The sequence below is a fragment of the Musca autumnalis genome, unplaced genomic scaffold (genome assembly GCF_047663935.1).
Source record: "Musca autumnalis isolate F117 unplaced genomic scaffold, ASM4766393v1 scaffold_4, whole genome shotgun sequence".
Taxonomy (NCBI): domain Eukaryota; kingdom Metazoa; phylum Arthropoda; class Insecta; order Diptera; family Muscidae; genus Musca; species Musca autumnalis.
Window position 1 is genome coordinate 156,315,211 of NW_027411977.1, and position 27,869 is coordinate 156,343,079.

A 27,869-nucleotide genomic window follows, 5' to 3' on the forward strand; every position below is an offset into this window, starting at 1 on the left:
TTTATAGATCCCTGTAGATGCTTGTATCTACATGTTGTTTTATCAAAACATTAGTTTTGCGGCTGAAAATTTGCAATTTGGAAGTTGTGTTTGTTGAGATATTCGTGAACAAAAGCCATAATTGTTCGGAAATCTTCGAAACATGGATTTATATAATGAAAAGGAGGAAATTATTAGCAGCGATGAATATGAATACAGTGACGATGATGCTCTTATGAATGATGCTATTAGAGCCCAATCGAAAGTAATTAATTCCCACTCTCAAGTTAACGAAAAGCCATGGGGATTTGACCAAAAACAGAAACAACTGAGTTCATTAATAAGGAGGAATAAAATATCAGTAATTTATAAGAACAAGTCTATAAAATGGTATGTGGATTAAAACGAAAATTGTCACTTTTAATACTATATTTCGATTTAGGTTAAACAGCAAAAAACATCGGGAAAGATATAAACGTCACATTGCTAGAAATGCTTCGGAAATAAATCAAAGTAATAAGCTGGGAGAGACAAAATGTGAAATAAGTTTAAATGTAAGGGACGAAGAAGCGGATAATATTGAAATTTATGACGAAGATAGTGATAATGAAAATTGTGTGGATATCGGGAAAAATCTGATAGATGAGCAAGCAAAGACAATATATGCCCCAGCAGCATTGTCGGAAAAGGTGCTGAATGGAAAAGAAACTGGAAAAACCACCGGCAACACAGATACAACAAATGAAGTTTTAAATAAAAAGCGGGTATTGAATCAATCTTCCCAGGTAAATATTTTTAGACAACAAATCTTATTGCAAAGACGAAAATTGTAAAAATTTGGAACAAATTGAATATTCTACCAGCTGACGGAAAAAATCTGAAAAAAATTTCAAATTGTAAGTTTTTTCTAAGTAGCCGGCCTTCGGCCGGGAATTTAAGACTTTCTCCTATGGACAGGAGCCAATTTAGGGCACGAAAACAACATTTTTTTCTAATTTAATTTTTTTTCCTACTTTAACAAGGGAATTTTCGGAACTTATGGACTTCCCCCCCAACAAACTTTATATTTTTGATCAGGACGTAAAGATCTACCTGTGGTAAATACTTCAGATTTTTCCGCCAGCTGGTAGAGTATTCAATTTATGCCAAAATTGTCATATTAATTGTTCGTTTATGGCAACAAATGATGTAAACAAATCTCTTGACATTTGCCCTCGAAATAATCCGTCAAACAAAATGTATTTGCAATTTATAACAAATACGGACTAAAATAAGAAATACCTACTACTTTTAGGTGAAAATAAATGCATTGCAAAGGGAAAAGCAGTACTATAAAACAAATCATTTTTGCAAATTTTTGTAGTCATAATGCATTTTTATGACTTTTGCAGCTAAAATAGGACTAACAGTATTGAATTAATAAAGTGATAAAAAAGCTGTCATGAAGGGTAAAAAACGCTTGAGACCATATTTACAATAAACAATGACGAATCGGCCGCAGACAAGTGTGCAAAGAATGAATATTTGATTCAATATGTATTGTCGGATAAAGGACCAATGCAAAACAGTCCGATTTTGGCTTTGAAAACATCAAAATGCCTCTGGAAAGTATGGGGAAAAATAGAAACGACATACAACAGAGCTCTATTTCCTCCCTCAAAAGTATTGGAATGACTTAATTTTTAGTAAATGGATAGATATTATCCTCTACTATCATAATAAGTCCCAAATCACCTACTGGAGAAGCTGGAATACCGAATATTCGGGTACTATATTCTTTGCCAAGCTAAAAAGTATGCAAAATCAAGTTCACTGACATAGAAATTACGTGATTTCATGTTATCTTTTGCATTGGTTCAAATGAAGTCGTGAAAGATCCGATCTTTTCATCAGCACTTGAACCAATTCAAAGGAAGTCGTGATAGATCCGGTCTTTTCATCAGCTTTTGAACCCATTCCACCGATCCAATAGAGATGCATTTTGTGTTTTTATTTATACACATGTATATTTTCTTTTACTTATCTAAATACGTTTAAAGCTAAGTCCCAATCATTTAGCAAAAAATAGAGTCGGACTGCACTCTTTGGTATTATAAAAGTTTCCTTGCCTGCTCTAGAGAACCCTAGAGCCAGATTGAACAGAGGAACGAACATACAAACATAATAATAAACACTGTTACAACAACAACCATGTAAAATACTGTTACAACAAAAAACTGCAATTTTGGATGTAAACTTTTTGATGATAATTAAATTATAGTTATTTCATGAATTCCTTTGAACTAATAAGGAATTATGGGCCTGTTCATATATGTCGATAAGAAAATGAATGCGCAAGAAAAACTACCAAATTTGAGTGTGTTTTTCAAATTTGTTTTGAAGGAAAAGCAAAGGCAATAATATTTCCAAAACTAAAGTTTGGGTGTGTTTCATGCGCACACATTTTCGTTTCGAAATACATAAACTGGGTGTATATTTCAATACAGCATTTCCAAATGTCATGACAAAGGGTTTATGAAAATGACATGTCAAAGGGTTGGTGAAAATGACATGTCAAAGGCTTGGTGAAAATGACATGCCAAAGAGTTAATGAAAATGCTATTCTAGTATTGGTTAAGATGCCATGCCAAAGGGTTGTTAAAGATGTTAAAGATGTTATGCCAAAGAGTTGGTGAAGATGCCAATCCACCGCGTTATTGAAGATGGCATGCTTAGGATCTGAAAATGAATTGCATCTTTTGGGGGTCACGCTCTTGTAAAAAGAATGAGTGAAGATGCTAAAAAAAAAACGGCATTCCAATTCACTTGCACCCACCTTGAATAGCATCTTTGGCATCGAACATTTTGCTGGGGACATATTAATCTTATTTGTGTGAATTTCTGACGTAATATAACAAGACTAAACTAATAAATACCCCGGCCAAAATACTGATATCAACCCTTGTACAATTTTTGGTTTCATTTTAAGAAAAAAGGTTCGAAAAAGATACTCCGACGAAGGATCAAGATTTACTAATAATTGGGGAACCAATTTTTGCAATTCTTTTATTGCCACCCACAAGTAGTAGATAATTCTTATGTTAGTCCGCATTTGCCATAATTCGCAAAATCCTATGTATATATTGACGGAATATTGTTTCGAGGACCAATGGCAAGAGATTTACACAAAAAACGGGAGTGTTTTACATAATTTGTTGCCATAAACGAACAAAGTTCTAAACTTTTTCTAAAAGACTCATGTTATCTATACAATGTAACAACAATACCCAACTAACTGAACAGTAGTGCGTTTCTCTAACTCATTTTTTGAGTTACCGACAAATGTCGGTAAAATTAATATGCTTATAATTTCGGTAATTAACTATATTATTCGGTAAGTTAGCAACCAATAAAAAGTATTCGTAAAGTACTACCGATAGCCAGAGTGTTGTTAAATTTTATTTGAACTTTTCATTCATAATTTTTGCTTTTTAATGTTACCAATTTTTGTCGGTAACTCAAAAAATGAGTTAGAGAATCGCACTACAGGATATGAGGTTATGGTACAGTTATGCAGTTATGGTTCTAAATCATCAACGATGCCCAAATCACGACAATAGAAATAACCACGACACGTTGCCTGATCCGACTTATAGGGTTTTTTTATTGTTTGAACAGATACCATCTGGAATGGGATGGGCATTACAAACCACCTCGGATTTTTCAACACACCTTTGGGCTTGAACCTCATAGAATTTCTTGCTGCAAGCTTTACGCGACTGTACACCCTTTGAACATTCATAATAGTAGCCACAATCTTTTTCATCACGGAATTCACAAATGCTCGAAACATCAATACATTCCGAAGTCTTTGTATAGACACACATTTGTTGTTTCTCAGAGAAATGCATTGAATCCGGACAATTTGACTTATTGGCATTACAATGTATGAATAATAAATAAATAAAATAAAATTAATAGGGTGATAAATCCACGATAGTATCGATTTTATCGATAGTTTGAAGCGGAAATATCGAAAAAATCGAATGGGGCTGATATCGATAGTTTGCCAGCTCTAGTAGAGCTGGCAAACCATCGATGGAAATATCGATATTATCGATACTTGATTTTTTACACCAATATCGATGAATAGTTTTTTTATATCGATACTATCGAACATTTTGATATAACTAAATAGGAGACGCAGAAACAATAGCCAGAAATTTGTTAAAGCAAATTGTTAACAGACGCGATTGATTCTTCATGCTTGTTGTGTAAATGAATAAAACGATTTCATGAAGTTTTTTACAAGTTTAAAGAAAATGGCGCTAATGGAAGGGTGGGGTAGGAGAGAAATGGGGGCCGCCACTACCAACATGATCCCAAACACCAAGGAGGTTGATGGAGAAGTTACATTGGAATTTTACGGCCATCATTTGTGCAAGATGAAGGGAATGTTCGGTAACTCAAAAATGAGTTAGAGAATCGCACTACAGATACAGAAACAGACGGCGGCATGGCAATTCACCTTTCCTTAAGATATCCAAGAGATGTAACCTGGTTTACATCAGTTTCGCTCTTACCATAAGACGTGATAATCTGAGGGTGTCAGCTTGGGTCTTGAGGCCACATCTACTCAAGAATTGTACCTCATCTTCTATATCAGGATCTTCCAGAGACCGTTGTTTGTTGGCTGATATTTCAGTGGTAAAAGATTCTTTGCTACGCTTTTTACGTTTCTGCAGCTTTTGTTCCCGTTTGTATTGCTTATTCTTGGCAGCCACCTTTTCAGCCATTTTGGAAAGCAATTTTTTAAATTTACTCTTGGAGTCCTCTTCCTCGGTTTTGGGTGTTGCCACTGTTTCGGGATCCTTGCTTTCCTCCTTGTTAGCCAGAATTTCCAATGATTTCTCTTCGACGCTCTTGTTTTCTAGTGGTATGGGGGCCAATTCCGCTTCTGCCATTTCCAGTTTCTTTTGCACCTCCTCGGGATTGTACACATCACTGGCGTCACTGTCTTCCTCTTCATCGTCTTCCAGCAGACTTCGGGTGCTAACGTTGGCTTCGTCCTCCTCCTCATAACTCATCGATTTGTTCACCCTCGTCTGAGTTGGGTTCTTGACCAATCCAACCACGACAAATGGCCGATTCACAATAACAGCGCTCGGCCTCCCGGCCTTAACGCTGATATTGATAATCAAAGGTTATCTCCTCACCCGGCATTATGGACTTGCGACTAAAGAAACCAATTCTCAGCTCTCCATTTACCGTCCACTTCTGGGTCTCGGCATTGGGATCGCAGGAGTGATTAATGAATTGGGAAATATTACCCTTTATGGTGGCATCAATAATGGCATCATCACATCTTCTAAGGCGGCCCAATGATTCTCCTCAGCTTCATCAATGGACGGTTCATCACGAAATAGCACCTAACGTTGATCGAGAAATAACAACTCACTTTGTTCCTGCAAAGCGTAGGCCATATCAAGTAAATGTATTTCACGACAAAATTCTGATTCTTCGCCGGAAGACGCAGTTAGGCAAATGACTAAAGGCAATGCCGTCCATGTTGCCACTTGTGGCAATAAGGGCAAATGCCGCCGGAAGACGCAGTTAGGTAAATGACTAAAGGTAATGCCGCCCATGTTGCCACTTGTGACAATAAGGGCAAATGCCGCCGGAAGACGCAGTTAGGTAAATGAGGTAATGCCGCCCATATTGCCTTTTGTGGCAGACGCAACATTAAAAAACAAGCCACACACAAACTAATTTACCACTACAAGAACAATTTATTTATTGAGAGGGAGAACGCAATGAACAGCTTATTGCTCAAAGAGAAAGTTGAAGAATACACTTCAGACATTATAGAGTCAAAAGATGCTGACATCTTGAAGAAAGATGGTTTTTGAATTTTTGCTCTAAGTCGGACAAACAACTAGAATTGTCTAAAAGCTTATTATGTGATTTTAGAAATTGCGATTTCGCATTTTTTGATGTTTAAGTCGAGTGTGTTGTCTTCATAGGATAGCCGCAATCTGCATTCAAAGTCAACATTTTTGTGCGTACATTTTTCTAAAAAAAAACAACAACTGTCATTCAATTGCCGAGGTAACCGACGTTAAATTACACTGTGCAACATTTTTAAGGTGATCTTGTGCAAACAATTCGAACTGAGGATTTTTTGAAAGTACAGACCCAAACGACCAGAAACCCTAGTTGGGTTTTGTTGTGTCAGATACAGCTCGGATTTTATGGCCCCATCTAAACATGGTTAAATATTGAGTTTTTAAAGAAATTCGAAGCAAATTTGTAGATAAGGACAAGAATGAAAAATTTGGAGAAATAATGCACTCAAAAAAACTACATTTATTGCCTCAAATTTCAAAGTATATGCAAAAATGCCACAATTTTTATACATTTCGCACCTTATCTCCAAAACCGTTAATTTTTTTCTGAATATTTTCTTTTGGAAAAATATTCCCTGGAATGTAATATACAACTCTTCAGAACATGTCATTGTTGTAAAATGCCTCTATGCCATTGTTTTCAGCACATTTTTCAACGACGATTTAATAAAAATGTCAAACTGTTGGTGTGAACTGTGTTTAAAATACGTGTTGTAAAAGATATGATGCAGAAACAACATGAAGTAAGCATTTTAGAGTTTCAGAATGTTCTAAAGAATTGTTGAGAACTTTAGTTGGAAGATTTTTGCAAACGGTTACTTGGTTCAACTGCCAATAGTTTAGCCGATACTGACCAGAATTTCAGCAATTATGTAAAATTTTATAGATTTTCATGCCCTAGATGGAGTTTTTTTATGTGGTTTCTTCAAGAGATAAGTTCTACTAGTTTAGGGCTACAATATTGTTAAAGACAGCAAGCACAAATTCCTATTCGTTTCTGAGATAAAGGCCTGATAAATGCAAAAAAGTGTATATTTAGCCCGGTTTAGATGAGACCATAAAATCCGAACTGGGTCTGACAGGACAAAACCCTACTAGGGTTTTTGTAGTCTAAATACGTACTTTCAAAAAATGCATACTAGAAGTTGTTTGCATTTCCAGTGTTGCATGGTGTTATTTTTTGGCGTTCCGAATGTTAAAAGGCGCGACCTGCTTTTACGTGTTTCAAGTGTTGTAATATTTACTTTAACTTTATTTTTTGCCACAATTGGCAGTCGTTGTGATTTAATATAATGATCTAAAAATGTTCGCCAATAGGTAAACTATAAAGCAGAAATTGGTTGCAATGGAATATCTTCATTATTGCACAAAATTTCGACGGAAAAGAGAAAGAAAATTATAATGTAAATAATTCGTAATTTTTACCAGTTCATTGCTATGGCTAAAAAATTAATTCTACAAAAAATTGTGAAAATCGGTTCGGATTTTAATATTAGCTATATAGGGCCCAAATTACCTAAAATTGGCCAGATATGCTATTAGAGCAATATCAAAATTTTATACGATTTTTATAAGTTTTTGTAGAATTCGTTTTTTAGCCACAGAGCGAATTCGTGAAAATTCGCTTTTGGCCTTAGGAAACTTTGAGGCCACAGTGGCACGTGTTAACCTAATCCGATAGTCCTCAAACTTTGGCAATCTTAAAACATAACTAAACACTTTAGGGAGGTGCCACCCAAAAAATCCGACATCGATTTTTTAAAACCACCCTAGTAATATATAAGTAAATATTTGTTCAAAAAACTTAAATCAAAATTTTTCTTTATAAAGGCAATTATAAATCTTATTCGATGCGGAAACTTTTTTTCACGGAATCGAACTAAAACACGTGTTTTCGTTATCAGGGCAATATTCCGCACATGGTACAGTCGTGGTATTTTTTTTTTTTTTTTTTGTTATAGCCCTAATGTATATATCACAGACTACACAGTCCGACACTAAGCCCACCAGATTGTTATCTTTGTTGTCAAATGTCACAATAATGTAAAATCTATTATATTTTTTGTCAAAAGTTGTTTATTATTGTTGGTTGTGTTTTGCTAATTGACCTTTGGTAAATTTAAGCTAATCGGGCATGTTCTGAAATTCACCGTGCATCCATTTCACATCACATATGCACTTCACCTGTGAAAGCAATTGCTGTTCTGTATTTCACGTGAAAAGAGCTTTCATATTTCACGAAAGCACTTTGGAAAGCTTTATTAGAGCTTTCAAACTTTATCAATAACAATGAGAAAAATATCAGTATGTGTTGGCGCATCAACGAATACACATGCGTGTGTGGGTATGTACGCTTTGTTCTTTTGATTGTTTACGAAGCAGACGTAAACAAAGAAACGAACTCTTACAAGAGCTCGTACATGTTGAATTTAGTACTTCAAGAACAAATACATTTTTAAATCATATTTTGTTAAGAAAATTAAATATTTTTTAAATGTTCATAGAAAACAAATTAAATTTTAGTTCTATGCAGTTATTTGTAGAAATTTTCAATTATTTTCTTTAAAAAATAAGGATTCACTCAGCTCTCGCCATCAAAATTTCAGTGTGAGGAATACACCCCAACTAGGTGTAAAATGTGTTGCAGAACAGCTTTAGGTGTGTTCGATACACGTGAGGTGCAGAGGTGAATGCCAGAACATGCCCGAATAAAACAAGGAGTTTATTGCTTTTCTATCCAACCGTTTCGTCACTTATTTGGCGGCATCATCAGGGGATTTCGTCTACTTAAATGAATAAAATAATACAAATTCCATTTTTTCAAAAACAAAGAAAGTACACAAATTAATGACTTACGATTATGGGGCATGTTCTAGAATTCGCCGTGTATCCATTTCACATCACACATGCACTTCACCTGTGAAAGCAATTGATGTTCTGTATTTAACGTGAAAAGAGCTTTCATATTTCACGAAAGAACTTTGGAAAGCTTAATTTCAGCTTTCAAACTTTATCATTAACAATGAAAAAATATCAGTCTGCGTTGGCGCATCAACGAATACACATGCGTGTGTATATATGTTTAAATCTTGTTACATTGATTTGTATTATACATATGAGACAATTAACAAGAATAAAAACTAGTATCACAGCGATATTACAGTACCCTGCATGCAAAAACTATCGCGGAAGTGACTTAGGCGTGTCGCCCAGTGCGATGAAAACAGTCGCGGCGATAGTCGCGGAAGTCACCATGAAGTGACCTCCGTTGTGAAGAAATGAACCACGCCGGCGTGTCGTCTTGGAAGTCACTCCATCGACACTTCTAGAAGATCATTTCCGCGATACTTCTTGGAATTAAAAAAAATGTATATTTTTATTTTTTAATTTTTTTTTCTAAAGTACGCTCTTTTAGAAAAATTATTCTTTGGAAATTCCACCTACATTAATTTTGTCATTTTAAAAATATGATGTTTTGTAGCCTGACTTGGGAAGCGAACCCGGACCTTCAGAGTGCAAAGCGAGTATGCTTACCACTGCACCACCGTCTCATATAATCATCAGATAGCAAAATGTTATATACATATTTGTTCAAATGTGTTGAATCATTAAATAAATGTAAACAATCGCCTTGGAAGTCACTCAGAAGTCACTCCGAAGTGTCGGCATACGCGATAAAACGATAAAGGCTATGGAAATTGTTTGTGTAATTCACCAACGATCTTCCTTGGCGTGTCTCCGTAGTGACTTCCTAGGCGAGGAAGTGAGAAACTCACTTCCAAATGCTAGCAGGGTATGGTAATGCTTACACTTATGTTGTCATTGTCTTTTTTATGTTCATTGCTCATTCGATCTGTTGTTTTTCTCTTTTCGTTCTTTATCCAATATTATGACATTGTCAAAGTCAGGTGTATGGTCTTTGCTCAGAGCATTTTTTGAGAGTGTTGTCGTTTCCTATTGTTTCTCAATATGTAATTTGTGTTCTCCCATTCTAATACTTAAAATTATTTTTGTTGTTCCAATGTAAATTTGGTTGCAGTGGTCGTTATTCTTTCTTTTGTAGTTGTTTTGTTATTGCTTTTCAATTGGGGCTTTAGTATTTGTAAATGTTCCAGAACATGCAAGAAGCTACTATTTTTTACTATGATAACAATTTTTTCCTTTATGATACTCTTGTGCCACACTATGAAAATTTTCATGAAAATGTTTTGAGTTTATGGGTAAGAAGGGAGAAAGGGAGCTCCTTCACCTCCTCTCTCTCCTAAATGGTAAACATTTTTCATATCATATTTTCAATGTCTGGTACAAGAGTATTCAAAGAAAATAGTAAAAAGTAGTATATTCTTGCAGTACTGCAACAGACCAATTGTGTTTAGTGTTGTATTTGGTTTATAGGCGAACCTCATGTTTGTTGTTGTTTATGATTTTTCGCAATTGTTGGCTGTCAAAAGGCCTGGGATGTAATTTACACCGTAAAAATGTTTTGATTTCATGTTAAATGTGACAGATATTGTTAAGTTGTTTTCTTCTCTACTGATTTTACTTTGTATAATATTGCTCGGAAAGGTGTTGTTTTTCAAAGTGTTTGTTATTATTGTGGTATTTTTGTTGTGAAATTATTTGTCACTGATGTTAAGAATTCTGTACATTAAATTTTGGCAGTATTGACGATTGGCGACTTTGGTTGTGTTGCATGATAATTATTATTCTGCCAGATGCTGTATCTTTGCTATACTAGTCAAAAGTGATAGTATCATTGGTTCGAAGCAGTTTAACGTCTAAATATTATGGTATGGACGTAATCTGAATTTTTCTTAACGTAAACTGAAATTTATTATATTTGTTTAAAGTATTAAGAATTGTTCCCACATCGTCCTTGTTGATTACTGCAAAAATATCATCTACATATTTGGTAATGTATTTGATATTTATGTCCTTATGTTGTGGCTCAGATATGGCTAAGTGGTCTAAAACTATCAGGGTGATAATAAATGTAAACTCCACGTGAGTTTTGTCTTTCTGCCGTTTTAACTTAAAGGAAAAAGTGAGAAAACTTACGGGGAGTTCATATTCATAATTGGGCTGTATATCTGCGATGGTGGGCGAAAGGATTTCCCATTGACATCCCCAAAATTTGGTTATATATTTTATCATCAAATACAAAGTAGTTGTCCTTGAGTCAGAATTCTAACAGTTGAAGGAAGAGTTTTCTTGGGATTTTGGTATGGTTTTTGACTTGGTCCCATTTTCGCATTTCGATTTTAATTGCGGTGTGTACAGGTATATTTGTAAATAAGGATATGACATCGAATGAATTAAAACATCCGTTTTGGCCAGTTTAATATTTCTAAGGACGTCTTTTATTTCTGTAGAATTCTAGAAATTTAGAAATGGCTCCTTATTTGAATAATATTTTTAAAATCCATTTCCATCCATCCATATTCGCCAAAATTCGAAATAAATCCCTTCAGAGAGAGAGAGAGAGAGAAAAAAGTTCGTCAGGCTAACCGGACCGAGTTCGGACGTCCGTCATTGTGTTTGCTGGGTAATATATATTTGGGGTTATTCTAAACGAAAATTCTCACGTTCTCTCTTACTTTCTCCCTTAGTTGGAAAAGCGAATAGACACAACTCACGGGAAATTTTCATACAGAATAACCCCCATTAAATAATAATTAGGTCGTGTCAATAACTAGGACTGTCAACCCGTATCAACCAATCCCACGGCAGCAGGTGTACATGTTCGTATGTTCGTATTTGTTTCGTTTTTCTGTGTTGGGAGCAGCATATCCCGGAATGCCTGCTCCGAATTCTATTGGTCCGAGCCGGGACGGAGGAAAACCCAGGACCAATATATCTGTGCTCAGTTTGTCACATTCGCATCTTCACCCACATCCAACCTTCGGTGAGATGCAATAGATGTCAGGAGTGGGTGCATCTAAGGGGTTGCTCTGGACTCGTCCACGTGAGGGACTACGACAGGGACTATGTTGCTGCATGCTGTGTGAACACAGTTCCCAGTGAGTCGTCGTCGGATTACGAGACTCCCTCGTCGTCTGATAACGAAACTCCCCCGCAGTCCCCTCGACAACAAACTCACACGCAGCCTTTAACACCAGCCGTTGTTGTCCCAATCCCCGAAAATGCAGCCTTTTTGCAATTGAATTGCAATGGACTCCGAGGTAAGATCGAGGAGATAGTAGTTTTTATGAGTCGGAAGAACATCAAGGTCGCGGCGGTGCAGGAAACCAAGCTGAACAACAACCACAGCTTAGAGCATTGTGATGGTTACAATGTTCTGAGGAAAGATCGCACCAGAAGTGGAGGTGGGGGATTGGCTTTCCTACTGCACCAGTCTGTCCAATACAGACCTATCTCGCTTGAGCCTGTCTCTAATGACCCATACATGGAATGTATGGGGGTAGCAGTCAGGTGTGGAGCTGCCGAGATAGAGTTGCTGAATGTATATATCCCGCCGAGAAATAGCTGTATCCCTGATTATAGGCCTGACATTAGCCCGCTCTTGCAAGGTCATAATCGTCTGGTCCTGGGGGATTTTAATGCACATCATGAGATGTGGCATTCGGCCCTCGGAAACGACCACAGAGGTACAGCGCTGGCTGAGCAGATTGATAGTTCTACGTTTTGCACGGTCAATGAGGACGCCCCTACCAGAATTAGAGGAGAGTGTCACAGTTCGCCTGACATAACCATCGTGTCACCTGGTCTGACAAATGACGTTACATGGCAACCCGTTATTTCCCTTGGATCAGACCATCTCCCCATAATTGTCTCCATTAGCAGACCACCCGACTTCATCACCTCTGAACGCCGCACGTTCGTCAATCATAAAAAAGCTGATTGGCCGAGTTTCAGAGAGTTCACCAATCACCGCTTCAGAGAATTGCCCAATCCTTCTGATGTTCGGGTAGCGGAAAGGACGTTCCGGGACATCATCACTGCTGCAGCCGCTCGCCATATCCCTGCTGGTCGAATACCCGAAGTACGACCAAATTTCCCAGCAGAGGCGACGGGAATAGCGAACGAGCGTGATGAGCTTCGTCGTATCAACCCCAATGACCCCAGAGTCAGGGAGCTGACACTGGAAGTTAACAGGCTGGTCGGCGAGCATAAGCGGAACAAATGGTTAAATCATCTGAAGAGCTGCAACGTTGGAGCCGGTATAGGTGAATTGTGGGCAACGGTTAAGTCACGCTCGAACCCTGGAAGAAGGGAAGATAGGACCTCAGTCACGTTTGGCGACGTTACGTTGACTGACCCGAAGAGGTGCGCAAGTAATTTCAATCGACAGTTTGTCGAGCATCCCGAGAGTGACAGGGCGAAGAGAAGAGTATTACGTCGTATCAGATCTCTTCCTGCCGAGGATGAACCACCACAATTTACAATGGATGACGTTGCCAATGCCATCAGAAACGCTAAATCATCCAAAGCGTTGGGCCCTGATGGAATCTCCATGGTAATGTTGAAGCAGCTGGATGAGCCGGGAGTCGAGTATCTCACCAAAGTCTTCAACTTGTCGCTAGCCACCCTTGTTGTTCCCGAAGTCTGGAAAATGGGCAGGGTGGTCCCACTACGGAAGCCAGGCAAGGATGCCAGCAAAAGTGAATCGTACAGACCGATTTCGCTTTTGTCGCCCGTAGCAAAGACACTTGATGCCTTGATCCTCCCCAGTATCAGAAACAGCTATCAAGTTGCCGATCATCAACATGGATTCCGTAAGCAGCACAGCACGACAACAGCGCTGCACGCCATTACCACATATATCTGTAAAGGACTCAACCAGAGACGGCCGTGCGATAGAACAGTGATGGTGGCTCTTGACTTATCAAAAGCCTTTGATACAGTCAGGCACTCCACGCTGTTTGAGGACATTGAGCAGACAACCCTCCGGCCAAGCTTGAAACTTTGGATAGTCAACTATATGTGTGGACGCCAGTCGTACGTGGAATTCAGGAATAAGAAGTCCAAACCCCGTAGCGTGAAACAGGGAGTTCCCCAAGGTGGGGTGATATCTCCGGAACTGTTTAACCTCTACCTCTCCTGTATTCCACCCCCTCCAGACGGCATTGAGATCGTGACGTATGCGAATGATTGCACGATCTTGGCGTCGGGTACCTATCCTGATGATATCTGTGAGAGACTGAACAACTATTTAACTGATCTTACCACCTTTTTCCATTCGAGGAATATGCAGATTTCCCCCACAAAATCTACAGCCACTCTGTTCACCACATGGACAGCGCAGTTTGGACGTGAGTTGAATGTCGTGGTCGACGGTAGCAGAATTCCGACCACAAACTGCCCTAAAATTTTAGGGGTCACATTCGACACTACATTCACGTCGTGCGCACACGCCACAGCTATCTGCGACAAGTTGAAAAGTAGGAACAGGGTCCTCAAGTCCCTGGCCGGCAGCACTTGGGGTGCAGATAAAGAAACCTTGTTGACCACATATAACGCGATAGGTCGGTCTGTGGTAAGCTATGCGGCTCCAGTCTGGTCCCCGAGATTGTGTGATTCGAACTGGAAAAAGATTCAAACTTGCCAGAATGTCGCCCTGAGAACAGCGACAGGGTGCCTCCTCAAATCTTCAGTGGACCATCTACATGAGGAGGCAAAAATTCTTCCTGTAAAGCAACACAATGAGATGCTTTCGTTGCAGTACCTGCTTGGATGTTATCGTGTGAGCCATCCCAATCACCATCTTGTGGGTAGGCCCGCCCCATTCAGGGAGATCAGGAAGGATATCCATGCTCTAGAGGGAGAGGTCCAACGATACAGGAGAGAACCCCTAGATCAACAAGCATATCAAGCAGGATTGAATAGCATGCACACGGACGCAGTTGCCAAGGCCTTAAGCAATTATAGTGTGAATAAAGTACTCGGAGTACATCCTCCATCTATCGCAGCTGAGGAGCGTCAGCTGCCACGACAAACTAGAGTAGTTTTGGCTCAACTACGCTCGGGATATTGCAGTCGCCCAAATTCCTATTGGGCGGAAATCGATCGCGCCGTGCAAAACATCTGCCCTGTATGCGGCATGGGCCCGCACGACACACAACACCTTTTTAACTGCCCCGCCAAACCTACCCATTTAACTCCAGTGGATCTGTGGCTACATCCCATCGAAGCAGCCATTTTTCTGGAACTGGAGATAGACCCAGAGCCAGATTGAACAGAGGAACGAACAAATAAACATAACAAAAACACTGTTACAACAACAACAACAACAACCCGTATCAACAGATTACCTGCTTTAGTGCGTTTTCCGTGCGCGTGAAGAGTGAGGATACAGTCATGGGCATAATTGTTTTGACAAGTTTGAAAAAGTGATGTTTTTGTTATTTTTTATTGGATCAGTTGTTTACAAAAGTATTCTGTTTAAATCATTTAAAAATGTTTTCTATTAAAAATGTTTCTGTAAGGAGGTGTTAAAAGTCATTTTAATCTTAATTATGTACAGTATTTTGTTTGCTTTGGAGTAGTAAGTCATAAAATTTGTTATTTTAACATAAAATGTAGTATACAAGGTCGGAACACTGGGCATTAAAATTGAAAATAAATTGAAATTGAAATATTTCGATAAAATTCTTCTATTGGTTTTTTTAGTTCTCAACAATTACAGTAAAAACAATATATTTCATACACATTTGTACATTTGTAAATGTACAGATTGATATTTCAAGGTTATAGGGGCATTCCAGAGATTTATCACTAAACTCCATTTTGATGGGTTTCTCTTATTACTTCATAATAATTTGCGGATTTCTAATTTTTCATGAGACTCTTTAATCCTACAAAAAATTTTTAAAGGAAACTAGCGGACCCGGCGAACTTCGTCTCGCTATTAAGGAATAAAATTTCATACAAAAATTCAATTTTCGATTTTTCCCATTTTCCGACTTTTCCAGAGAGATTTTCCAAAATTTTCTTCCGTAAAGACCTTCTCCTCGAAAATACGAATAACTGACAAAAAATTTTACAGAAATCGGCCTAGCCGTTCTCATTCTATGAATTACTATACATTTTTTACACCATTTTTATATATATAGATAATTAAAAGTTTGCACCCAATGAATACATAACACTTCAATCGGTTTACCATCATATTGTTATGAAAGATCATTCAATATGTAAAAATAGTAATTACAGTCCACAGCATTAACGATGAAAAACAAGTAAAGGGTGGATAAGGTAATTTTGATACCCAACTTTTTGGAGATGAATTTTCTCCAAATCCGTTTATTTCTGCGGTGTAGCATTCTTATTGAAGACTTCCTAATTGGGATTTTAGTTTAAGTTTTATTTTTAATTTATTAAGTTCAATTTTATATTCTTAATTCAATTTTAACATCATTTACTGTATAATTGATATATGTTTGTATTCATTTTTTGTTTATATATGTAGTTTAATATTCAATGTAGCTTGCTTGCAACCAAATAAAATGGGCATATCCGCCTGGTGGCAAGTTTTTGAAAAATAAATAAATAAAATAAAATATACATTTATATGACCAAAGAATGCTCTGCCATAATGATTGGGGAAGGAAAATGATTTTAATTTAAAATCACATGGGCATTTTTTGTGGATATGCGTTATGAACCGAGTGGAAAAACAAAATATGACCTCAAATTATTTTTTTCTAATGTCTAGAGGTTCTAGTATTAATATAGAGCTTCTTTTGAAATCTAACTTTCTCAGGAATTGGGAATTTTTATGCAAAAATTTTATTTATTGGAGATCAAAGTCTGCAAATCCAAATTTTCTGCCTACATGGTGCATTTTTACAGCGTTTTCAGTACTTTTATTTGTTATGGACACATCCCACAATAACAATATGGCATCGCATATTGCAACACTAGTGGAGTGGCATCACGTCTTACAACACTGTCAATATGGCAACACTCTTAATCAACCGCCACTTCATTCTCAGTAATCACTCTCAGTAGTCTTGTAATTTCATCATATTTTCTAAGTTAGTAGCTGTGAACGCTCATCATCCAATAAATCATTTAAACCTTTAGTATTATTAAATATTGTCTTTTATTTAACAACAATAAAAGCACAACAAAAGTGGCGACGAGGATAGTGGAAAATTAATCAATAATTGCACACACAACAGTTTGCCAAAATGTCTCAAGAAACAATTGTGAAATTGTTAGCAGAGCAACAACAAGCTATGTTGCAACAAACGCAATTACTTCAACAAATGGCTGAACTTCTTCAAACGCAAGGAGCATCAAGTTCATCACAATCTCCACAAACATCGAATTCGTCCAAAGCAGCACTAATGGAATCACTGGCACAATCAATGACAGCATTCGAGTACGAGCCAGAGAGCGGTCTCGAAAGAGAAGCAAGCTCACTCGAAGACCATGACAAAGTGGCTCTCTTATGGAGAAAAATGTCAAACCAAGTACACGAGAGATTTGCCAACTACGTGTTACCAACAAAACCAGAAGACATGACTCTTAAGCAAACAGTCGAGAAACTTAAGAAACTCTTCGGTAAGACAGAAACACAGGTTTCACAAAGGTACAAATGCCTACAGTTAGTGACAACGAAGACTTCAGAGAATACGCAAGCAGAGTAAACCTACAATGCGAACTTTTCAAAATGCAAGATCTGAAAATCGATCAATTCAAGTGTCTTATTTTCGTGCTAGGACTCAAGTCAGCAAAAGATAACGACATAAGAATACGCTTACTAAAGGTACTGGATGATGAAAACACTACACTAGATGACCTAGTGGACGAAACACAACGTATTCTCGACCTCAAAGCAGACAACAGTCTCATTGAACATCAACCAAAAACAGTATCCCAGATAGCATTTAGAAGACTGTTTTTTCAAAAATCACATTGAGGAGTCTTTTTAGAGTCCTTTTGGTGATCAAAAATTGATTAAGTCGCTTGTGTGATCAGAAAGGGACTCGAAAGTGACTCCCTGTAATGATTAAAAAGAGTTCAATTTAAAATACAACAACAAATGTGTAGCAATCACAAATAAATCATTGAGGTGTTTAAAATGTGACAATTTTTTGTTATTTATTGTCACATTTTGATCATCTGGAAGATTGAAAAATGCTTAATCAAAAAAGGGTCATACAGGTGTTTGAAAAGTGATTATAATTATGTATACTCTGATCATATTTTGAACAGTTAGGTGATTAAAAACTGATTGCTTTGTTTTATTTTTATTTGGTTGTAAATAAAAAAATAAAATTCTCATATACACTTTCTACAAAATTTTGATATAAATGTAACGTATAATATTAAAGGTACAGACAAACACAACACAACAGGTTTTGCCAAGTGAAATGAAGAAGCAGTATACTAACCACCAAGCAACATAAAGGATAATTAAAAGACATAACAAAGCTGAAAAGACTATAAAACAAAGGAAAGAAACAAAGAAGAATAAAAAGAAAATTTTTTTAATTTATTTCGTCTAACAAAAAGACTCATAAATGATTATAAACATGACTCTAAAAAGACTCGAAAAAGGGTCCGAAATTAATCAACAAAACACCAATAAATGATTGAAATACGACTCGAAAAAGACTCATTTGTGATTTGTTTAGAAGAGTCGCCTGAGGTTATGTTTTCCTACCGACAAAGGAGTCATTTATGATCAGAAAATGAGCTCATATTCTAGCTTTTTAATCGTGCAGTCGGATCAAAAAAGACTCGAATTTGATTAAAATTTTCAAAAAATGCTGACTGGGATGTTCACTCAACAAACACACAGAAAGTTCCAAGAAACACAAAATACCCAAATCACCTTGCTGGTATTGCGGAGACCTCCACTACGTAAAATTTTGCCCTTTTCAGAAACACAAGTGCGCAACATGTCACCAAGTGGGTCACAAAGACAACTTCTGCAACATCGCCAAATCTGGTAAGAATTTGAAGTCATCGTCAGACAACAATCAAAACAAATTCAAAAACTTCAACAAAGCGAAGAAAGCATTCAACACAAAGGCAGTTCACAAAACGAACAACATTAATTTCCGTGATCTCAGAAAATACACAACAGTCAAGATCAACGACAATCCAGTCAAACTTCAAATTGATACTGCATCAGACATATCAATAATATCAGTCAACATATGGAAAGCCATAGGTAAGCCAGAAGCCTACATAACAGAAGACAGCGCTAGCGACGCAAATGCAAACTCAATCAAGCTTCTAGCAGAATTTGAATGTGACGTCACAATCGACGACACAACAAAAACACTGAAATGCTATATATCAGATATAGATAAACTCAACATCATGGGAATCGACTGGATTCAGGCATTCAATTTATGGCAAAAACCAATAACTTCATGGTGCCATCAAATAAAATTCGATAACGACATTGCACAATTAAAAAGCAAATATCAATCCGTATTTGACAACAGCACCCCAGGTCTGTGCAAAACAAAAGTCAACATACAATTACTGCCAAACGCGAAAGAAGTATTCGTTCCTAAACGACCAGTCCCTTTCGCCGCAAGAACCGAAATTGAAGCAGAACTTCAAAGATTGGAAAATTCAGGCATCATAACACCGGTAAATTCATCAAGATATGCAGCACCAATAGTGGTCAGCAAACGTAATGGGAAAATACGAATATGTGCAGACTATTCAACAGGTCTCAACTCAATGGTAGAACCGAATCAATATCCATTACCCACACTGGAAGAAATCCTTTCAGATTGTCATAACCGTGTAATTTTTAGTCACTTAGATTTGTCAGACGCATACCTACAAGTCGAGGTCGAGGACGAAAGTAAAGAATTACTCACCATCAATACACACAAAGGATTGTATAAATTCAACCGTTTAACCCCAGGTATAAAATCAGCTCCTGGAGCATTCCAAAGGATTATGGATGAACTATGCGCAGGCATAGACGGAGCAAACGCATATATAGACGATATTATGCTAGCAAGTGCCTCTATTTCAGAACATAAATCCAACCTAAATAAACTTCTTCAAAGGATTCAAGATCATGGTTTCAAACTAAAATTTGAAAAATGCCAATTTTTTCAAAAACAAATCAAATATCTAGGGCAAATTATAAATAAAGATGGAATCAAACCAGATCCAAACAAAATTGCAGTCATTCAAAATCTGAAAATTCCAGAAAACGTTTCAGAGGTAAGATCATTACTAGGCTCTATTAATCATTACGGGAAATTTGTCAACAACATGAGATCTTTACGAAAACCTCTTGACGATCTACTAAAGAAGGACACCAAGTTCGAGTGGACGTCACAGTGTCAAAAATCCTTAGACGATTTCAAAAACATTTTGACATCGGATTTACTTTTAACACATTATAACCCAAACCTGCCCATACACGTAGCAGCAGATGCATCATCACACGGAATAGGAGCAGTTATATATCATATGTTTCCAGACAACAGTATGAAAGCAATACATCATGTATCAAGATCCCTCACACCAGCTGAAAAGAACTATAGCCAAATTGAAAAAGAAGGCTTAGCCCTTATATTTGCAGTTCAGCGGTTTCACAAAATGTTATTCGGACGCAAATTCACTTTGCACACCGATCACAAACCATTACTGGCAATATTCGGATCAAAGAAAGGTATTCCAGTATACACAGCGAATCGTTTACAACGATGGGCTCTCATTTTACTCGCTTACGACTTCGAAATCAAATACACAAACACAAAGGACTTTGGTCACGCAGACGTTTTATCAAGATTAGTCAACAATCACGAAAAACCACCAGACGACTTTATTGTGGCTTCAATATCATTCGAAGAAGACATACGTAACGAGGTAAACGAAGCTATATCAGTTCTTCCAGTCTCATTCAAAATGATCGTGGATGCAACAGCAAAAGACACCGATCTACAAATGGTAGATATAGACTATGCAGGTCCAGTAAAAGGTAAATATTATCTCCTTATCATCGATTCATACTCGAAATACCCAGTTATTTACGAGACGTCAACTACAACCACACATGCAACATTAAAAATGCTGAACGAATATTGTGCTCTTTTCGGAAATCCAGAACAATTAGTCTCAGACAACGGATCACAATTCTGTTCAGAACAGTTCGAAAAGTGGTGCAGCAAAAAAGCCATCAAACACACCAGAACTGTACGTTTCCATCCAAGTTCAAACGGACAAGCAGAACGTTTCGTTGATACACTTAAACGTGCATTAAAAAAACTCGAAGGGGAGGAAACGCCTACGGAAGCTCTTCAGACATTCCTGGAAGTCTACAGATCTACACCAAATCCAAATTCACCAGAAGGTAAGACTCCAGCAGAATCCTTCATCGGAAGAAAAATGAGGACAGTTTTCGACGCCTTAACAAAACCACAACCAACTGAGCGCAACATCAATCACAAAATGGAACAGCAGTACAACACCAAACACGGTACCAAAAACAGAGAGTTCAATAAGTCGATGGTCAGACTAGCAAGGTTTCTTGAAACCAATTTCGGTAAAGTTTCTTTTCAAGTTTCGTTTGTGTCCACACACGTTAACGTGAAATTTAAGATTTTTGCGTGTCCTCTTTATTTTACCATTCGCGTTTGTTGTGTTTCTCACACCAATAAAAACAAAAAAAAGACATAAATAAACCAAAAAAAACAACATAAAATAATTAACATTAATAATTAAATTAATATTAATAGTCAAATTTTCACTATTTCATTAATTAAATGTTTTTATTAAATCTTTTTATGTTTGTTTTGTTGTTAACGTTTGCTTGAGAAAATAAAAATGAAAGAAAATGGAAGAAATAATCTTGCAACGAAAAACAAGAAGAGGCAACATAACAAACACAGAAAACCATGTACATGGGTTTCACTACTTCATACCCCTCGCCTATAAACTTGACGTCGCCATGTTGAAATCGTGCTAGTCTGACCATCGACTAACGGAGACTTAGTTTATGCAAGAAACTTCAAAGGAAACCAAAGTTATTGGACTACAGGCGAAATCATCGAACGCAAAGGTAAAGTAATTTACAACGCTCTAATTGACGTTGGAGGTAGAAAAATTCTCGTACGCGCTCATACCGATCAACTAAGACACAGAGACGCAGATTCTCCAAGCAGCGAAGAACCTTCAAAATTGCCATTGGACTTCCTACTTGAAGAATTCGAAATTGATCTACCAACACAACAACAAGAACACTTTGCAACTCCAACAGGTTCACCACATTGGTCTCCCAAAAGGATCACATGTCGCAGACAACCTGTTGAAACTATTTCAAGATCACCCATTTCATCTTAAGGAGGGAGATGTTAGGGACACATCCCACAATAACAATATGGCATCGCATATTGCAACACTAGTGGAGTGGCATCACGTCTTACAACACTGTCAATATGGCAACACTCTTAATCAACCGCCACTTCATTCTCAGTAATCACTCTCAGTAGTCTTGTAATTTCATCATATTTTCTAAGTTAGTAGCTGTGAACGCTCATCATCCAATAAATCATTTAAACCTTTAGTATTATTAAATATTGTCTTTTATTTAACAACAATAAAAGCACAACATTATTATTATTCGTTTAAAAGTAGTAGCCGAACTAAGAAAAAATCTCCAATCCTCTCTGTTTGCTGCTGTATTTTCCCAATCTGGGATATGTAGCTTTGTGATATCTCGTTTCACTTGTTCGCTCCAACGAAGCTTTGGCCTTCCAGAACCTCCATGCGGCCTAGCCATCTTATGACATGGCCTAGCCATCGCAATCGTTGTATCTCGATTCGTTCAACTACATTGATGTCATTGTATAGTTGATACAGCTCGTTGTTCATAAGACGCCGATATTCGCCGTCAACACAGATTGGCCCGTAGATCTTTCGAAGAATTTTTCTCTCGAACACACAAAGCACTGCCATATCTGCTTGAGCAAGTACCCATGCTTCGGAACCATACATTAGCACGGGTAGTATCAGTGTATTGTAAAGTGTTACTTTTGTTTGACGAGAGGTGGCTTTATTCCTAAACTGCTTACTCAGCCCAAAGTAGCATATGTTAGCCAACACTATTCTTCTTCGTATTTCACAACTGATGTTATTTGTTGTGTTTATGGCGGTGCCGAGGTAGACGAAGTCCTTTACTACCTCAAAATTGTAGGTACCAACATTCACAGATGGTATGGGGTTTGTGGACAGATTACGCGTCGATACCATCAACTTGGTTTTTTCGCCGTTTACTGCCAGACCAACTTTACCAGATTCTCTTTCGACTTTTGTAAAGGTGTCAGTTACTTCCTTTACCGATCGACCCATGATGTCAATGTCGTCGGCATAAGCCAGTAACATATGGCTGTTCGTGTATATCGTTCCATTTCTTTCGGTCATCAGGATAGAACAGTCATTTTATTTTCGTGAATTGTGGAGATATTAACGCCGAATTTTCTTTCAGTCGATAAAGCGGGGCTTTCTAATCATTTTTCACCAATAAAACCATATAAATAATTCCGCGGACGCCGAAATAACAGCATAAACGGGTTTAAATTGACAGATAATTGAAACATCTCGAAATATCAATAAGAGTCGCGCAGTTATGTCATATTTCTTCACAATAGAATATAATATGACACAGACAACCTCGACGGATACAATAGAGTGCTTCGGATGCTGATAAGATGGAACATTTTCAAAATAATTATAAAAAACGTCAAAATTTCTTATAAAAACCTTGATTTTTTCTTCAATGAAATGATTTTTCCGCGAACAAGTCTGCCGTTTAAAGGTTTGGACATGTGCTCCAGATTTAGAGGAAGATAATCTGATATTTAAACATCCGCTATTTCAATACACTGAGGGAAATTTTAGCACATTTTTCAAATTGAACTCACCCTTTGAACTTTGTATTTTATATGTGTTCTTATTTCGGCGTCCGCGACTGTTCTCAATAGTGTTATGTTCCAATAATAATGGACCAGGTTATGCTCTCCATACCGGATTTTACGAATTAGTCGTTTTTTAATGAACTCGCATATGTAAAAGCCCAGTCATGGAAATTGAGGTTTTAGGTTGCGTAAGTTGTTTTTAAAAAGTACTAAAATTACGCTCAGTGTATTAAATTAGCGGTTGTTTTCATATCAGATTATCTTCCTCTAAATGTGGAGCATATTTCCAAACCTTTAAACGGCAGACTTGTTGGCGAAAAAATCATTTTATTGAACAAAACATCAAGGCTTTTATAAGAAATTTTGACGTTTTTCTTACTTATTTTGAAAATGTTCCATGTTATCAGCATCCGCAGCACTCGAATGTATCCGTCGAGGTTGTCTGTGTCATATTCTATCTTATTGTGAAGAAATATGACATAACTGCGCGACTCTTATTGATATTTCGAGATGTTTCAATTATCTGTCAATTTAAACCCGTTTACGCTGTTATTTCGGCGTGAAAAATGATTAGAAAGCCCCGCTTTATCTGCTGAAAGAAAATTCGGCGTTAATATCTCCACAATTCGCGAAAATAAAATGACTGTTCTATCCTGATGACCGAAAATAAATGCATATTTTTCATAGTACTATCGGAAAAATGATCAGAAAATCATTTCGCGAGAAGCTAGAAACATAATTTTTCTGTGTTTGATACGGAACATCATAGGCATTAAATCCCTGCAAGATTAAAAAGATTCATTCGCTTCGGGATAAATAAGCTAACATTAACAGAAATTTAGGTGTTCTATTCTACTGACGTGGAGTGTATTATACGCAATAAACTGAAATTGAAATTAATTTATTACCGAACCTCAATATTTTGATATGAAATTTCTATTTATTTCCCCATTGTTATTTATTTCTTATGGTATTAAAAAACTGGACTCGACAAAATATAATTAATACAAGAAATATTAAAAATAAAATCACAGCTAAACTTAAGCTAATTTTATAAAATCACCGTTTCTCCATGATCGCAATTCAATAATGTTCAAATTTTAATAATTTTTATGTATATTATACTCGTAGACCGATTTTCCTGAAAAGAGAGCAAGACCTTCAAGTCCACTTGGCAACGAAAGCAAAGAAGAACATCAGTGTCACGAGAAAAGATATAAGCCAGACGGTTCGGAATTGTATAAACATATTAATGAGATGTTTCCTACATTTAATGAAATTGCAAAAGCCCACATTGATCACATAACCAATAACAGTATAATATCTATTGAAAATAAGATGAAAAGCATATTCCAAGAAATTCAGACATTGAACGAAATTTTACAAACTAAGGAAATGGAGTGGAATAGAATATTACATTTAAAAATTGTAAAAGAAGAGTTATATTCCCGTTTGTCCAGAAAGAAAACCGCTGTAGAGATGAGCGAAAGTTTGACTAAATCTCGAAGTCAAAATGCATTATTAGAACTGAAGGAGTTGGAATCATATTTATCAGAAAATACTACAACATCCAGCGCAACAAATTCTTCAATACAGCAGATAATTGAAAAACGAGCAAATATGAAGCCTGAAGACTTAGAACGGGAAAAAAACAACACAAGCAGACTTCACAGGTAACCTTAAAATTTTGTTATCTAATTGATAGAAATTAATTCCTGTTTGTCTATAGGTTACTTGTATCACGTAATATGTTGCCTGATATAGAAACAGCAGATATGAATCCTAATGCCAACGGGGAAGTAAATGTAAAACCAAATGTTGGAGCGTTTCAAAATTTACAATGCAGAAATATTCTAAATAGAGGCCGCCAGGGAGAATTCAAAGATGTCAAAAGCATAATAACAGACTTTAGAGAGAAAAACTCAGATGTTTTGATTCAGGTTTGTATGAAATAATATCAAACATACCATACATAGGTCCATATGAATGTAATTTATTTTATTTAGGATAAGCAAAACCAGCAATATATTAATTTCATGAAAGATTATAACTCGTCAAATTATATTGATCGAGAATCTTTATTAGAAACATCATTTGCAAAAACAGGAGGTGTAGGAAAAGAACTGATAAATCCTGAAATCGCTTTTTCTCACAATTTGGTAATTATATAAATATAATGTTGTTCAAACATAAAACAAAAAACTTATATAAATATTACTACATGCAGCGCAATAATTTTAATACATATTTGGACGGAAATACAAATATGAAGGAGCACGACAAAAGAACAAAGAATTCGCCTAAAAACATGCAATATCCATATTGTCAAGAATGCAAAATCCATGAGTCACGCTTCGTATGTGCAGGCTGTGGTAACCAGTGGTACTGCAGTAAAAAATGTCAGGTATATAAAAGAAAATTTATGTGTTATAACTAATAACTAATGAATATCTTTACAGATATCTGCGTGGGACAGACACTCTGAGATATGCACAGATTAACCACTTGATTCTTTTTATTCTGTATTATATTAAATGCGAAAAACTAAAACGGAAAATTGATATAAAATACATTAATATGTGAATATATTTGTTTTGTTTTTTTTCGCTGAAGATTTTCGTTCCAATGATACCGCCTTACATGCAGGTCCAGAACACTGATTTCTCTCAATATTGCGGTGCCCAGACATATTGTTGTTGTTGTAGCAACGCAAATGTGTTCGTTCGTGTATTATTTCAGTTATCAGGTTCCTCTGTATCCAGATTCAAGAATTCTGCAACCTGGGGCTGGATTCTTGTTCTATGAATATTTGAAATGTGTTTAAGTAAGAATTAATATTTAGTTTAAATTTGCATTGTTTGGAAATGCCCGTTTTCGCCTTACATTCATTGTGTTCAATTTGCATGTCGGTCCACTTCTTGGTATAGGTCCCATATAAGGGTATACCCCGATAATTTTTTTACGTTTTACCCATATTTTCCAACTAATATCGCAAACTTGTAGCATTTTGAGACTTTGTAAATAGGAAACATCTAGGTCTATGTTTCGGAGTAGCGGCCATATAAAGATGACTCCAGATTTTACCTGTTTCGAGGTTCTTGGCCACGTTTTCCAATCGACTCGGCTAAAATTTTATTTTGGTTATAATATTAACATTATAGTTAATACAATGTTAATAAAAAAGAAATAGCATTGGCTGCAATGGCCATCAGCTACAACTGGTAACAAAGTCTGAAACTTAAGACTATTTTATAAAGTTATTTTGATTTGCTTTATGTAGTTATACACATAGCCCAGAAAGTCTGCGTTCACCTTACTACTTTTCAAAAATGATGCTAAAACTTTACTAAATAGTAAATGAGATCAGTGTTTCTTTCATAAATATGTTCTACCTACAATCGGGTATGTGATGGAAAACGATTCGACTCGTTTTGCCATAAATCGAAATCGTATAACTCTAATTTTGGTGAATATTTTAATGAAATTGAAAATGGATTTTAAAAATATTATTCAAATAAGGGTCTTTTGCGAAGCAAAACTATATATATCATAAACGGCGCTCCGATTATATACCATTTCGATTCTGCAAATCGAGTCGATTCGGTTTTCATCACATACCCGAATATTCGCCAATATTTCGATAGCTTTTTCCATAATTTACCTAGAATTTTCCTTTTATCGATGCCAATTTCTTTGTGCTTGTTTTACATTCTTAAAATAACTTACTTTTTTAAGTTAAGTATGCAAACGACCTCACAGAATGACCAGTTGTGACAATATTGATTAAAAATGGGAGAAAACTGCAAAAAAATCAAAAAAACTAACGGTATTATTGCAACTAATTTATCAGGGGCCTAATTATGTGAGTCGATATCGAGTTTTTTCGAACAGAGTACCCATAGTTGGTATGATAACATTCGGTATCGAGTAAAATTATCGAGTTATCGATCAATTTTCTGCGAGACATTTCTCGTTGCTACATTACCAATCGTAAACAAGCAAAAGGAAAGTAAATGCAAGAAAAGTAATGTGCAAATTGAATCTTGCTTTCGTTTATGCAAAAAACAGATAAATTAGTTAATAAATGTGAAGATTTCTGAACAAAGTAAGAATAAAAAATTGTGTTGAGAAATAATAG

At 36.5% G+C, this 27,869-nt stretch overlaps 1 protein-coding gene and 1 long non-coding RNA gene across 2 annotated transcripts; one reads left to right on the forward strand and one right to left on the reverse strand.

Moving 5' to 3' along the window:
• On the forward strand, window positions 1-26,319 carry LOC141401792 (uncharacterized). The gene is made up of 7 exons (XM_073982289.1): window positions 1-369; window positions 422-764; window positions 24,863-25,404; window positions 25,461-25,671; window positions 25,738-25,890; window positions 25,959-26,135; window positions 26,191-26,319. The coding sequence occupies exons 1-7, from the start codon at window positions 143-145 to the stop codon at window positions 26,230-26,232; spliced, it is 1,695 nt and encodes a 564-aa protein (XP_073838390.1). The 5' UTR covers window positions 1-142; the 3' UTR covers window positions 26,233-26,319.
• Window positions 25,760-27,805, reverse strand: LOC141401796 (uncharacterized). Its single transcript, XR_012412441.1, has 2 exons — window positions 26,615-27,805; window positions 25,760-26,530 (listed from the first exon to the last, which is right to left on the reverse strand). It is a non-coding gene; the product is annotated as an uncharacterized lncRNA (long non-coding RNA).
• Between the last annotated feature and the right edge of the window lie 64 nt (window positions 27,806-27,869).